We start from the raw sequence: 12,635 nt of genomic DNA on the forward strand, positions 1-12,635 counted from the left end.
GCTTAGAGGTTCTCCTGAACCCAGAGTTATTCCAGGAAGCCACCATGGTTACGAATGCCCGTGCACAGCTTTGGCTGGTGCATAACCATAGTCTTTTCTTAAGAAAATAGATCTGGTCACTGTTGCCTACCTTGGTCATGTTGTGTACAGATTACTGCAATGTGTCTACATGTGACTGCCCCTGAGAAATATTTGAAATTACAGATGGTGTAGAGACCACCCATAGTGTCCATATTACTCCTGTCTTGAAGGAGTTGCACTGGTTGCTGATTTCTGGGTACAATTAAAAGTGCTGATTAAAGCCCTAAGTGGTTTGGGCCCCAGATATCTTCAGGGCCACCTGGTCCTGGTTGAATCTCTGCCTGCATGACAAGATCCACCAGGAGAGCTCTGGTTTTTCATGCCAACACTTGCAAAGGAGTTTCTGTCATGCACCTGTTTGCAATGCAAACTGCAAGATGTTACACAATTGCTTCAAGTACACATGCTAAAGCAGGGGTAGCCAACTTTTGCACTCTGGCTGTTGTTGTACAGCTCCCATCATCCTCAGCCACAAAAAAATTGTAGCTCAACAACAGCTAGAGTACCAAGGTTGCCCACCCCTGTGCTTAAGCATGAATGCAAAGACATAGCTATGAATTATTAGCTGCTAAAATCACGTGTTCCTGTTCGCTCTGGAATATAGGAAAAAAATAATACTCAGCAACTGTTTGTGGGGGTCCAGAAAAAAGCTTCAAATAATTGGACATAAGGCAGTATTTCATTTGGATGTTTTTTTAAAAGCCATACCTCATTTGGTTTGAAATGTGAGGACACTAAAGTTGCACATAAGCTTGCCATATTACTCTTCTATAAGATGATAGTGAATGAAATAAAACAGGCACAATTCAGCTAAACAGAAGCACTTTTAAACTCCATTCATTTAAATGAGAAAAATAGAGATCAGCAGATGCCGTGGGTTTAACTCCCACGGCTTTACTTTTTTGCAGGCAACTTCCTGGTACCCAAATTTTCCTGTTGGGATTTAAAAGTTAAAGCCAAAACCCCTTTAACTTTTAAATCCCTAACCCTGCAAATGACCAAAAACTACCTCTACAACTAAATCTGTGGGCTAAGAATGAGCAGCCGACTTCCCACCTTCCTTCTTCCTTGCCTCCCTCCTGCTCTGTCATCCACCCCACTTCCCCATTTCCCCCCTTACCCTCTTGGAGATCTGCCAGCCTGCCTCTGCTCTGAAGCAGCATGTCAACCTGGCTGTCAGTCAAGTCAGCCACTTTCGATTGAGTGATGGCTAACCTTGAGAGTGAAGGGAAGAGGAGGAGGAGGGGAAAAAGAGGAAGGTGGGAAAGAACCCTGAATCAAAGCAGAGATTTTGCTCTGATCTCTTCACTTTCTTTTTCCTTCTTCCTTGTCTGACTCCCAGTCCTCCTCTTTGCCCCTGCCAGCTACCTCCACGGCTTCTCAGCTTCTTGTTTACTTTTTAAAACCCTAATTTGGCAAGTGGAGATTTAAAAGTTAAAGAGCAGCTAGTCTCACTTCTTAGCTGAGGAACAGCACATGCTTCTTATTTGCCGGATTGGGAGGGTTAACTTCAAATCCCCAGCCACACAAATCAACAACCCATTCCAGTTCTCAGGAACATAATTCCATTTTTCAGGTTATGTTTAACACTTGAATGTCTTGGTTTTAATTTCCCTGGTAGTTTCATGGAACAACACCTCCACAATATTCAGCCTCCTGTATTTTGAAGGCTGCCCTACTATAATCAATGTAACTTTGGTCCTTAACTTTGGCTGGACTGTGCCTTTTTTATATATCTGAATGGATAAATTTTATATTTTGCTACTAAAGTGAAGACAGAAGTACCAATAAGCAAGAAAAATGATGTGACCTGTGCTGGTACAATTTAGCTTCTAGCCATGTGGCCTCATGCTCTTGCTTCAAATAGTGAAGATGTATCCACAAAGCATTAGATATCTACTCAGTCTTCTAATATAATCTTAAAACAAAGTTTTCATTTTACCTGGTGAGTTGAAGTACTACATGGAGCGTTATCAGTTCTAAATGGTTTGTAAAATACACCTTGGTCATGCCTCATATAACACTCCTCCCTTTTTTCTTCCATTCTTGTATTGATTTCACTCAAATCAAACAAACACATAGCAGATTCCAAAGACTTTTCACGGATCCTGCTGTAAAGTGCAATAAGTATTTTGCCATCTGATGTGACATCATCTTGTTCTGATGCTATATTCACTGCTGGAATCTGCCCAGGTACAGAGGCATGGACTGCATTACATTGGTTGTAAGGTCCAAACTCATCTTTACATTCCAAATCCATTTCAAAGTAAGAATGATAATGTTCATCTTCCTTGCAAAGTCTCCCAATTAATGTCCGGTTTTTAGGAGGCTGTTTCTCATGCTGATTGAAAATAAAGTATATATATTGGTTGTCTTCAAAGACGTATAGAAACTGTTGAGTGCTTGAGGAAGGATATGCTGATTTAATAGCAGCAGGATCTGCATATAGCTCGAAAATCTCTCTCCCATCCCCATTGAAAAGTTGCCGAGTGCTGATGATTATCCCATTGTCACTTGGCCCATTCCCCTTTCCCACAAACATCATTCGACCTCTTGGCAAAGAGGCTATCAGCCCCACTGTGGAAACATTCTCATCATTACTTGCAACAAATGATTTTTCTCCACTGCCATTCTCATAGTAAGTTCTATTTGAAATGTTCTCGAGCTCTCTTATGGAACAAATGCCCTTAAATAAGCTTCCACAAACAATAATTTTTTTCTCCTGCACATCCATCAAAAGTATCTTGTTGTAATTGTCAGTCATTTTTGCTTCAGTGCACTGACTTTCATCAATGGGAGGTGTGCACATTTTGTTATCCAAGTACGGCCCAGTTACTACTACATCCACTGATGGATATGGTTTCAAGTCTTTAGTAAGCTGATACAGGGCATTTACCGCTCCTAGGTAGACTGTCCCCGTCTCATGGTTCACTATCAAGTGCCTTAGTTCTTTTTCACTCGGGTAAAAATCCAGATTCTTAGGTCTTAATGCACAGGTAACACAAGAATAGCTCAATGTCAGAATGCTCAATGTCCAAAACCATACAGCCATTTCTGAGTAATACCTGAAAGGAAAAGATAAAAAATGTATTACAAAACAAAGAAATATTATTTGGAAATAGTATCATTTAAGGAATTGTTTAAAGGAAGAGTTGTATCAGTGAGCAGATGTTGGCGATTTCAGCTGTATGCCATATCAAGGTCTGACCTAAGCTAACAGATTAATGGGCACTCACTGCTAGACGGCTGTCAGTGTGACCACTTCTTACCCAGCTGATCTCGCTTTGAATTTTCTGAACCATACTCTCCTTCTGAACTATATACTTCAAGTTGAATAGCAGACCTAGCAAAACAGACCAGCATGGAGAAAAAAGCAGAAGCAGATAAAAATAGAGGCAAGCAGAAGACAGCATTTCCCTTCTCATTGCAATGCTTTGATAGCACTATGCCTCCAAGTAATAGGATAACAATTTTTGCAATTGGCTGGGAGATCAGTAGGTACTATAACTCCACTTAGTTCTGCTTGATAAAGCTTGGATCCTCATGCATGTTTCTTTCATTATTGAAGATATTATTTTTAAATTTTAATGTTTTTAACATGTTTTTATCTATGATTTTTATTTTTATGAATTTTAAATGTGTTATATTTTATGTTTTAATTCTGTATACCGCCTAGACATTTTTATACTAGGTGGTATATACATTCAATAAATAAACAAAAAACCCCACAAATAAATAAAGTTTTCAGCCTTCATTATTTATTTATTTATACACTTATATCCTACTCTTCCTCCGAGGAGCTCAGAGCAGCGTATATGGTTATTTTATCCTCACAACAACCCTGTGAGGTAGGTTAGGCTGAAACTGGCCCAGAGCCACCTAGTGAGTTTCATGGGTGACTCTGAGCTGCACCTTTTGACCGCTGCTAACTTGGCAAAGAGGCACCTTTTAATGTGGTGATTCTCTTTATTTAGCAGGGGGAGAGTAACTGGCTCTATCCACCCCCAGCACACTACCACCAGTGACTGTTGCTGGTTAGCTTGTAAGCCCTTTGGGGACAGGGAACCATCTTATTTATTTATTATTTCTCTATGTAAACCACTTTGGAACTTTTGTTGAAAAGCAGTATATAAATATTTGCTTTTGTTGTTGTTGAATGGGGATTCAAACTCAGGTCTTTCGGTCTAAGTCCAACACTCTAACCACTAAGCTATGCTGGCTCATTATTAAACAGAACTGTGGGAACCTCGAACAAGTTCATTTCCACTAAAAACTGAAATTTAGTTTAAAAAATGGCAATTTATATTTTAAAAATGTCATGATAAACATATCATTCTTGTTCTTTTAAAAAAAAAACTTAAGTTGATTGTAGGCACAGCATAACACAATGAAGAGCTTCTCATAGTCCATGAGGGATGTGCATGAATGGCTCGTGCATCCGTGGGTGGGGCTGGACTAGGTTCCTTTAAAAAGCAGAACCTTACCTGCTCCTCCACCGCCTCACTGCTTTTCTGGGTGTGGCGATTACTGTTCAAAAGGCCACGTGCAGTTGTAGTACTGCTCCCAGCAGCCTGTGTGTGGCATTGGTATGCACAATGGTTATGTGCATGCTGATGCCATGCACAGGCTGTTGGGAGCAGTGCTGTAGCCCTGCATGGCCTTTTGAACAGTGAGCACCATGCCCAGAAAAGCAGTGGGGTGGTGGAGGAATAGGTAAGGTCCTGCATACCTGCTTTATAAAGGAACTGAACCCCACCCTGCCAAACTGGTTCGAATGCCGGTGACCTAACTGGTTCAGACACATCCTTATATTTAATTGCCTTGAATGATCTTAACCCTAGCTGGCACCCTTTGTAATTGTTGCATTTGCAGTAGAAGCCTCTCTGTTGTTTACAGCAGGAATTGTCAAAATTGGTAGCACTGAGACTTGAAAAACTCATGAAAACAATGAGTTCTGAAAAAACCTGAATTCAGTTAACCCTATTAATAAATATGGAAGGAAAATGAGAAAAAATTAACTTCCTACTCTTCAGGTGTTGAATAAAAATTCAAAAACATTTGCTTTCTTGCAAGATTAAAACCATCTATTAACATAATTTCCTTTAGGAAATAAGCTTTGCGAAATTATCTCATGAGGACTAATGCTTTTAAAGCTATTCTTTCCCAACAGAAAAAGAAAAATGTAAGTGTGTGGACTTCAATAAGGTTTAGCCACTGGTTATAAGAATTAGGGCAAAGTTGGACATTATTATAGCAGTTCAGTACTTGAACAACAAATCCTCTCAATTACACAAAAAGAGGGGTGGAGTGGGAGTGGTATCAATTTTCTTTCCAAGTGAGACTCCATCCCCTCATTCTATGCAATTGATGTCCACTGGCATCTCACGGAGTTTTGCTCTTTGGTTTTAGTCACAGGAGACACTGGTTGACAGCAGATTGGATTACTCATGCATAGTAAAAATAAATTTAAAAATATTATCAAGAAATATCCCTCCTGCAGGGTGACCTCCTTCTATGCCGCCTTCATCGATCTTAAAGCAGTATTAGACTCCATCTTACATGTTAAATTATGGGGAAAGCTGGAAGCCTCCTCCATCAACCGGCGCCTGCTACACCTTCTTTGCATCCTGGATGTGAACACATCACTCAAGGTAAGATGCAGCTCTCAAGGCCACCTCACAAGAACTGTTACAACTCAGAAGGGCATCAAACAAGGATGCATTCTGTCTCCACTCCTCTTCAACTTCTACACTAACTCTATGGTGGGTCAGCTCAGCAACCCAGATTTCCACCCTCCAAAGCTCGCTGATACAGCTATCCTCTCAAGGACCCCCATTGGCCTTAGAAGAGCACTGAGGGCCCTGACGCTGCACTGCAGGGAGAACTGCCTGGAAATCAATTATCACAAAACTAAAATTATGGCCTTTGCCAGGAGGCCCAGGATCCACTCTTGGCGGATTGAGGTGCATAAGATTGAGCAAGCTGCACACTTCAAATACTTGGGAGTAGTTTTTCATTCTGGTGGCTCTAGAAAAGCCCATGGAGAATATGTGGCTTTAAATGCCCATAAAAGTGCCTCTGCCATTCTCAAATTCATGCGGAGAAGAGGAGGCCATTATATACCCGTGGCCCTTGAACTGTTCACTGCCAAGTCACTAACTCAGCTTCTCTATGGTGCTCAATTGGGCCCCTTCCCCAACATTGTGGCTCTGGAACTTGTACAATCTAAATTCCTGCAAGCAGCACTCCAAGTACCAAGGTACTTCAATGCCACTCTGCACCTGGAGATAGGCCTGATCAAGCTAGAGGCCAGTGTATGAGTGGCCATCCTCTGTTATTGGCTCAGACTATCCTTCTGTCCAATTGGCCTTGCCCCCTAACCCTACACAATGATTACCAATCTAGCAGGATTCAGGCAATTGAGTCCAAAATAGCTACTTTGGGCCTTTACCCATTTACCATGCTCAGTATGGGCTATGATCAGGCAAAAGCAACCATCAAGCAGTGCATTACAGACATTGAGCGCCAAACTGATCTCAGCAGTGCCCCAAAATTTGACATCAGTGATGGGCTTAGATATTCTGCTTCTCCAGCAGCATACCTCACCCAACTGGAAATTCCAAAGCACAGAAGGGCATTCACCTTGGCTCACTGTCATGGCCTCCCTTCAGCAGTGCTAGAAGGCCATTATAAGGCCATTTGCTGAGCAACTATGCCCCATGGCCTAGGGCAGATTGAAACTATTAAGCATGCTCTCTTCTACTGCTTGTTCTATAGAGATACTCACGCCTCCCTTATCCTTCCATTGCTAAGCAAGTATCCAGGTCGTTCGAGCCAATTCTATAGCTCTTTGCTGCTGTCTGACTCTAAGCCTGCCATCACATATAGCGTTGCCAGGTACTGTACAGCTGTGATCAGCATTCATCGGCGGATGACAGGCAGTGAGCCCTACAACCTCAATCTGACTCTCAGTGACTCTGGGCAGGCCCTGCAATTGCTCATGTGCCTCCCTTTTACTGCTCCTTATAACCTTCAATCTAGCTGGGGTTTTTTCAGTTTTATCACTCAGGTCATATATTTCTGTCCTCTCATGTATTTTAACTCATGCATTTTTAAATTACTTTTACTACACTTTAGGCGCTTAGACTCTCATGTTATTTACTATTTTTAGTATTTTTAGTATAGCTAATCAATTTTTATCTAATTTCACTTTTAACATGGAATCACTCTTATACTTTAACATTGGCTTAGTATTTTTAGTATTCTTAGTCCTTTTAGCAACAATATGCAATAATTTATATGCATTTATCTTTTATCTAATCTCACTTTTAACATGTAATCATACTTATACTTTATGCTGGTCTGTGACCGTAATAAAGATTGATTGATGCATGTGTCCACGAAAGCATGCAATCTCCCTGCCTCAATCTTATGAATTTTCATATACAGATGCACCACATGATCTCGATTGGCTGCTTTCTCTGGTGGGCAGCAACCACACAGTTAATACCACATTACAAATTGGTCACGGTTCAAGCTTTAAACATCAAGTCTGCAACTGATACAGATTTCAAAAAGCTGAAATCTAAGATGTGCTGTTTTGATGACTTACCGAACACTAGCATAGTGTTTAAGAGTATGAGATGTGGGCCAGTAACTCCTTATTCCAATCTCACTTTAGCCACATACTCACAGAGTGGCAAGACACTCTTTTATATTGAGCCCATCCAACCCCCACTGAAATCTGTAACATGTAGCCCCCACACTAAAAAACTGTAACTGTAACCACTGGCCAACTTTACAGGGGTGTTTTAAGGGTTGCTTACATGTTGATCCCTGCTGGATTGCTCAGCAAAGTGATCAGCCATTGCTACCTAAATGCTTAAGGCTTTACTTAAACTTTCCATACACTAGTACTGAACCAGGAGTGGAAGAACCTAAAGAGAATGCAGCCCAGGAGCTATGTTTTTTGGCCTGCAAGACACAGGTCGCTTTTCGCAATCATAAGCAGGCAGCAAAAACAGGATGTTTGTTGAGTATCTGGTAAGTTGCCATGCATTGCTGAGTAACTGCATTCAGCTTGGAAATCACACATTTCGTAGGCCAGCGCTACCATCTCAGTTTTATCACAAATTTTTTTATCTGAAAGATTATAAACTACATTCTGTCCCACTCTAAGTCACTTGAAGTGGCCAACAATCCAAGCCTTGAGGTTGCAGGAATCTTTTACTAAAGTTAATTTCATTAGCAATCCTGGTCTCCTTTCAACCATCCTTCCTGCTCTTCTACTGTTTTTATGTCTGCTTCTGTTGTTCCAATGCCTTGCTACACTGCTACATCAATAATTACTCAAGACCCAGCTGTTTTTAAGATAAGCTTTAATATACAATCAATAATCCCAATTAATGAACTCACAAGTAACAGCGTACAGTGGAGAACATGCACCTTCGGGAAGAACCAATACCTCATCAGCTATTAGAGTAACACTAATTCAGTATGCATGCATCCTAGCAGATGGTACAGAGACAGCTGTGCCCACATTAAAGCAGAAGAAACAGAATGCTGAAGGGTTAGGTGGGAGAAACAAAAGGAATGCAGATAGGAGGGTAAGAGACAGGAAAAGGAAGGATCTATTCTCATAAATTTGAAGTGACTAAATTAGGGTAAGTAGAGAGATTTGCAATGTGATTCCATACACTCTAATTAATGTGAGGAATGCTGAGAATCATCCTACAGAGCTGCAATAGTCCAAAGAAGTGCCCTTTAGTGAACATCTACATGGATTTTAAAAAGAAAAACTGGTGAACAGGAAGCTTGCAGGAATCTAGTCATACAGATCTTCCTTGAAAAATGTTTTTGCACAGTGAATGTTTTTGTAATGGTTTGTATGTGTACTGCTCGATGGCTATCATTCTGAAAAAATTTCAGTACAATGTTAATCTAATAGCCCTGTGCAATTTGATTTTATATATTAACTTTCACAATTTCTAAAATCCTTAAACAAAGCAAAGCTGACTTTGGCCCTTTCTAAGATTGCCAGCTGTCTCTGTACAGAACAAACAAGTCTATCTTAATGGAGATAATGGCAGCTTCATAATGTAAAGGGCATATTTCCCCTTTTTAAAAATACACACACACCAGATACTTTTGCTAGTATGGAGGGTTTTTTTAATAATTAAAAAATCTTTATCTGACAATCCTTAGGCCTAGAATATACAAAAAGGGGATCTTCTCTTTGAATTTTGTAACCCCAGTGGCCTCCTAAAGTACAGACATTCCAACTCTTAGGGGAAAAGCAAAATAATGATAGGCCTGCAAAATAAAAGCTATCATTCTAATTTTAAACAAAACAAAACAAAACAGGAAATGACAATGAGATCCAGCAGTCTCACTCCAAACATTAATCATGTAAGCGTCTACAGATGACATTATGTGGAAATGATTTGGAAAGCCCAAAGGAAGCTCAAGCCAGACCCAAAAGCTCCAGAACAGTGAAGACAAATGCCAGGCTCCGGAAACAACAATGTAAAACAAGAAAACATAACCAAACAGAGCAGGAACTGCCATGGGGAAGATTGCAAGCAGCATGAAGTGCCAAAGCAAAAGTATGGAAATCGGAGAGAGGAGGGGGAAAGAACCTGGTTGCCTGTGCCATAACAGAAGTCTAAATTGGCAGAAAAGTAAACTCCTTGGTGGGTGGTAGGCAAGAACTGCCTGACTTCATCAGTTCTGCTGGCTCATTAGACCAAAAATGTCAATATCCAATCTGTAGAAATATTTGAGGCAAGGAAGGTGGGGCAGGGGAAAACCATGTGCCTGCCCATATCCATACTGACATTTTAAATACCCCACTAATTCTGCTCCTTTCTGGAAGTTTTTCACATCTGGCTTTTATTTCGCTTCTCCTCCGGAATGGAGGTGTGCATTCACATATTGGCCAAATTTACCCCAAAGTCCTTGCAAGCTATCGGGGAGCACTTCACACACAATTTAGGTTTTTCATTGGGCGTTAAGCGTATAGCCCGATTTATATCTGCGATTTTTAAAAAATCCACTTTTTGTGTCAGTTTGGGGGGGCAACTTTGAACTCGCAATAAAGCCTCACAGTTATAAACCCGTGGAAAAGCCTGCTGCCTGTGAAAGCTGGCAGCAGTAATTTCATTTTTAAGACTACATACATACAAACAACCAGGGTCAGTGGTAGCAAATACTGCTTCCCTTGAAATCTAAAACCAACTTGCTTGAAGAGAAAAGGTATACATGCTCTGAATTAGGATTAGCACCCAGTAAAGCAGGAAAGGATGCCAGCCATAGCAGCAACCCACTTGTGTAGTGCAAACCCCTTATTTTCCTATATAAATTTGCTAGAAGCTTTCATGTTTAGTCACCCATGAAATCTACCCAGTCACTTCAATTGTCCTGAAATTTGAATTTTGTACATAGGAGTAAGTAACAAGAGGTATAATGTGATCAAATTTTGTGAACACTGTTACACTGTTAGGAAAATAGCAGAGACAACACTTTAAACTTTCTCCTATGCAAGTGACCTAAAATGGCATGAAGTGTACCATTCTTTTTTCACATTTTCTTTTTACTGTAAAATTCTATAGTATTATGGATTATATGCTTGTGTATGTTAGACAACAATCCATTCCATCTTTTTTGTGTTAAGTGATAATCTTTCCATAACCAACACAGCATTTCAGTTTCTAGGCAGCACAGAATATCACAACTATTCAATAGGTGGACCATGTTTCCCTCCCTCTTTTATTCTCTCTTGAATGCATTTCCAATGCTTTAATCAATCAATCAATCAATCAGTCAATCAATCAATCAATCAATCAAATTTTTATACTGCTTCACCCAGATGGCTCTAGGTGGTTCACAAATATAAAAACAGATAAATAAATTAAAATCCTTTAAGTACTCACTTAAGGACAGGCTAAAAATATATGTTTTTAGGGCTCTTCTAAAGGTAAAGTAAAGTGTGCCATCGAGTCGGTGTCGACTCCTGGTGACCACAGAGCCCTGTGGTTGTCTTTGGTAGAATACAGGAGGTGTTTACCATTGCCATCTCCTGAACAGTATGAGATGATGCCTTACAGCATCTTCCTATATCACTGTGGCCTGAGTGCTGCTCATCCAGCTAATTCCTCCCACTGAAGTACTCTTTGCCGAAGGCCCTCTGTAACCTGGAAACCATACTTCCCCGCTACATCAACAAGCCTAGGAAATCCACGGCTACTCTCCTCTTTCTTGCATGCAGGGGACAGACTGAAATGGCGAACTACAGGTTCTATCTCTCATCCTAATTCTGGTTTGTTAAAACAAACAAAGCTCAAATCAGTGTTTGATATCTTGATTTGTTGGCAATATACAAGTCACACTTCACCTGTTCATATGTAATATGGAACTGTGGCTTATTGTAAAGTGAAAGCATCATCAATTTTATTACAGCCATTGTCCAGCAGAAACAGAAACAACAAATATATCCAATACAACAATACTAAAACACAATAAAACAAAATACAGTCATTCATAAAAAATTAGTTTAAAAAGCATAAACAGCTCCCACAGTTAGGCACTTAATTGAGACCTTAACCTAATGGCAATATTAAAAAAATTTGCTACAGTTTTTGTAATCTCAGAGCTTACATCCGCGAGACAGTAATATGTATAAAAACACCCGCACCTCCCAGGAAATTTGAGTAACAAAGGGGAAATAAGTTCTTCTCTAGCATCCTGATACAAAGAACAATATAGCAGAACATGGGAGACAGTTTCCAGGAGGCCAGCACCACAAGGGCAAAAAACCGTAGCAGATTGGTCTTTAGCAAACCTCCGTTCCAAAAGAGAAGAGGGCAAGACGTTTAACCGAGCCTGAGCAAATGAGACCCGAAATTTAGAAAAGTGCAATGTTGTTAATTAATTGGCATCTCTATCTCCCCTAGGTGGCAAAATCCCAAAATGCAGAGGGGAACAAGTCCTGTTAGCCAAAGACATTAGTTCCTGATGTTCAGTGTCATGCAACTGGAGAAATAGTATTTCCTTCACCTTATTGCATTCCTGAGTGAGAAGTTCAAAATGAGAAAGGCTCAGTTGCATTATTTTGTTATTTACATATGTTAGCCAAGAGTTGGGATAGGAATCCACCCATAAGTATTGAAAAAAAGAGAATTTCTGAATCTCTGAGCAGAGTTTACACCATCTGGCAAAGGTAAGCTCCCAGGCTTTACAAGCTATGGAGAAAGACCCAGATTCCAAGCATAGAACAGAGTATGACATGCACCTAGGCACTGCAAGGATTGCTCTTAAAAAAAACAGACTGTACTCTCTCCAGTCCAGCTGACACTCCCTGGATCCATAGCGGGACTCCAAAGAGTAATTGGGCCACAATCTTAGCACGGAATACCTGAAGAGCCATGGGAACAAACTGACCCCCTTTAGAATAATAAAAATGCAAAAAGGCACTGAGAGTATTACGGGCTATATGAACTGAAGACAGCCTATGGGCGTTCCAATTTAGATTATATTGAAATATTATACCTAGATAT

General features: G+C 40.4%; 1 protein-coding gene across 7 annotated transcripts in view; it reads right to left on the reverse strand.

Annotated features, from left to right (window-relative positions):
- The window catches only part of PLXNB2 (plexin B2), a 467,944-nt gene that overhangs the window by 113,555 nt on the left and 341,754 nt on the right, over positions 1-12,635 (reverse strand). For all 7 annotated transcript variants that reach the window (XM_053253237.1, XM_053253239.1, XM_053253232.1 and 4 more), the window contains one exon: positions 2,024-3,146. In XM_053253237.1, coding sequence (XP_053109212.1) covers positions 2,024-3,146 — 1,123 coding nt within the window. The remainder of the gene's footprint in view (positions 1-2,023; positions 3,147-12,635) is intronic.

Source organism: Hemicordylus capensis, chromosome 5 (assembly GCF_027244095.1).
Source record: "Hemicordylus capensis ecotype Gifberg chromosome 5, rHemCap1.1.pri, whole genome shotgun sequence".
In the NCBI taxonomy this organism is placed as follows: Eukaryota; Metazoa; Chordata; class Lepidosauria; order Squamata; family Cordylidae; genus Hemicordylus; species Hemicordylus capensis.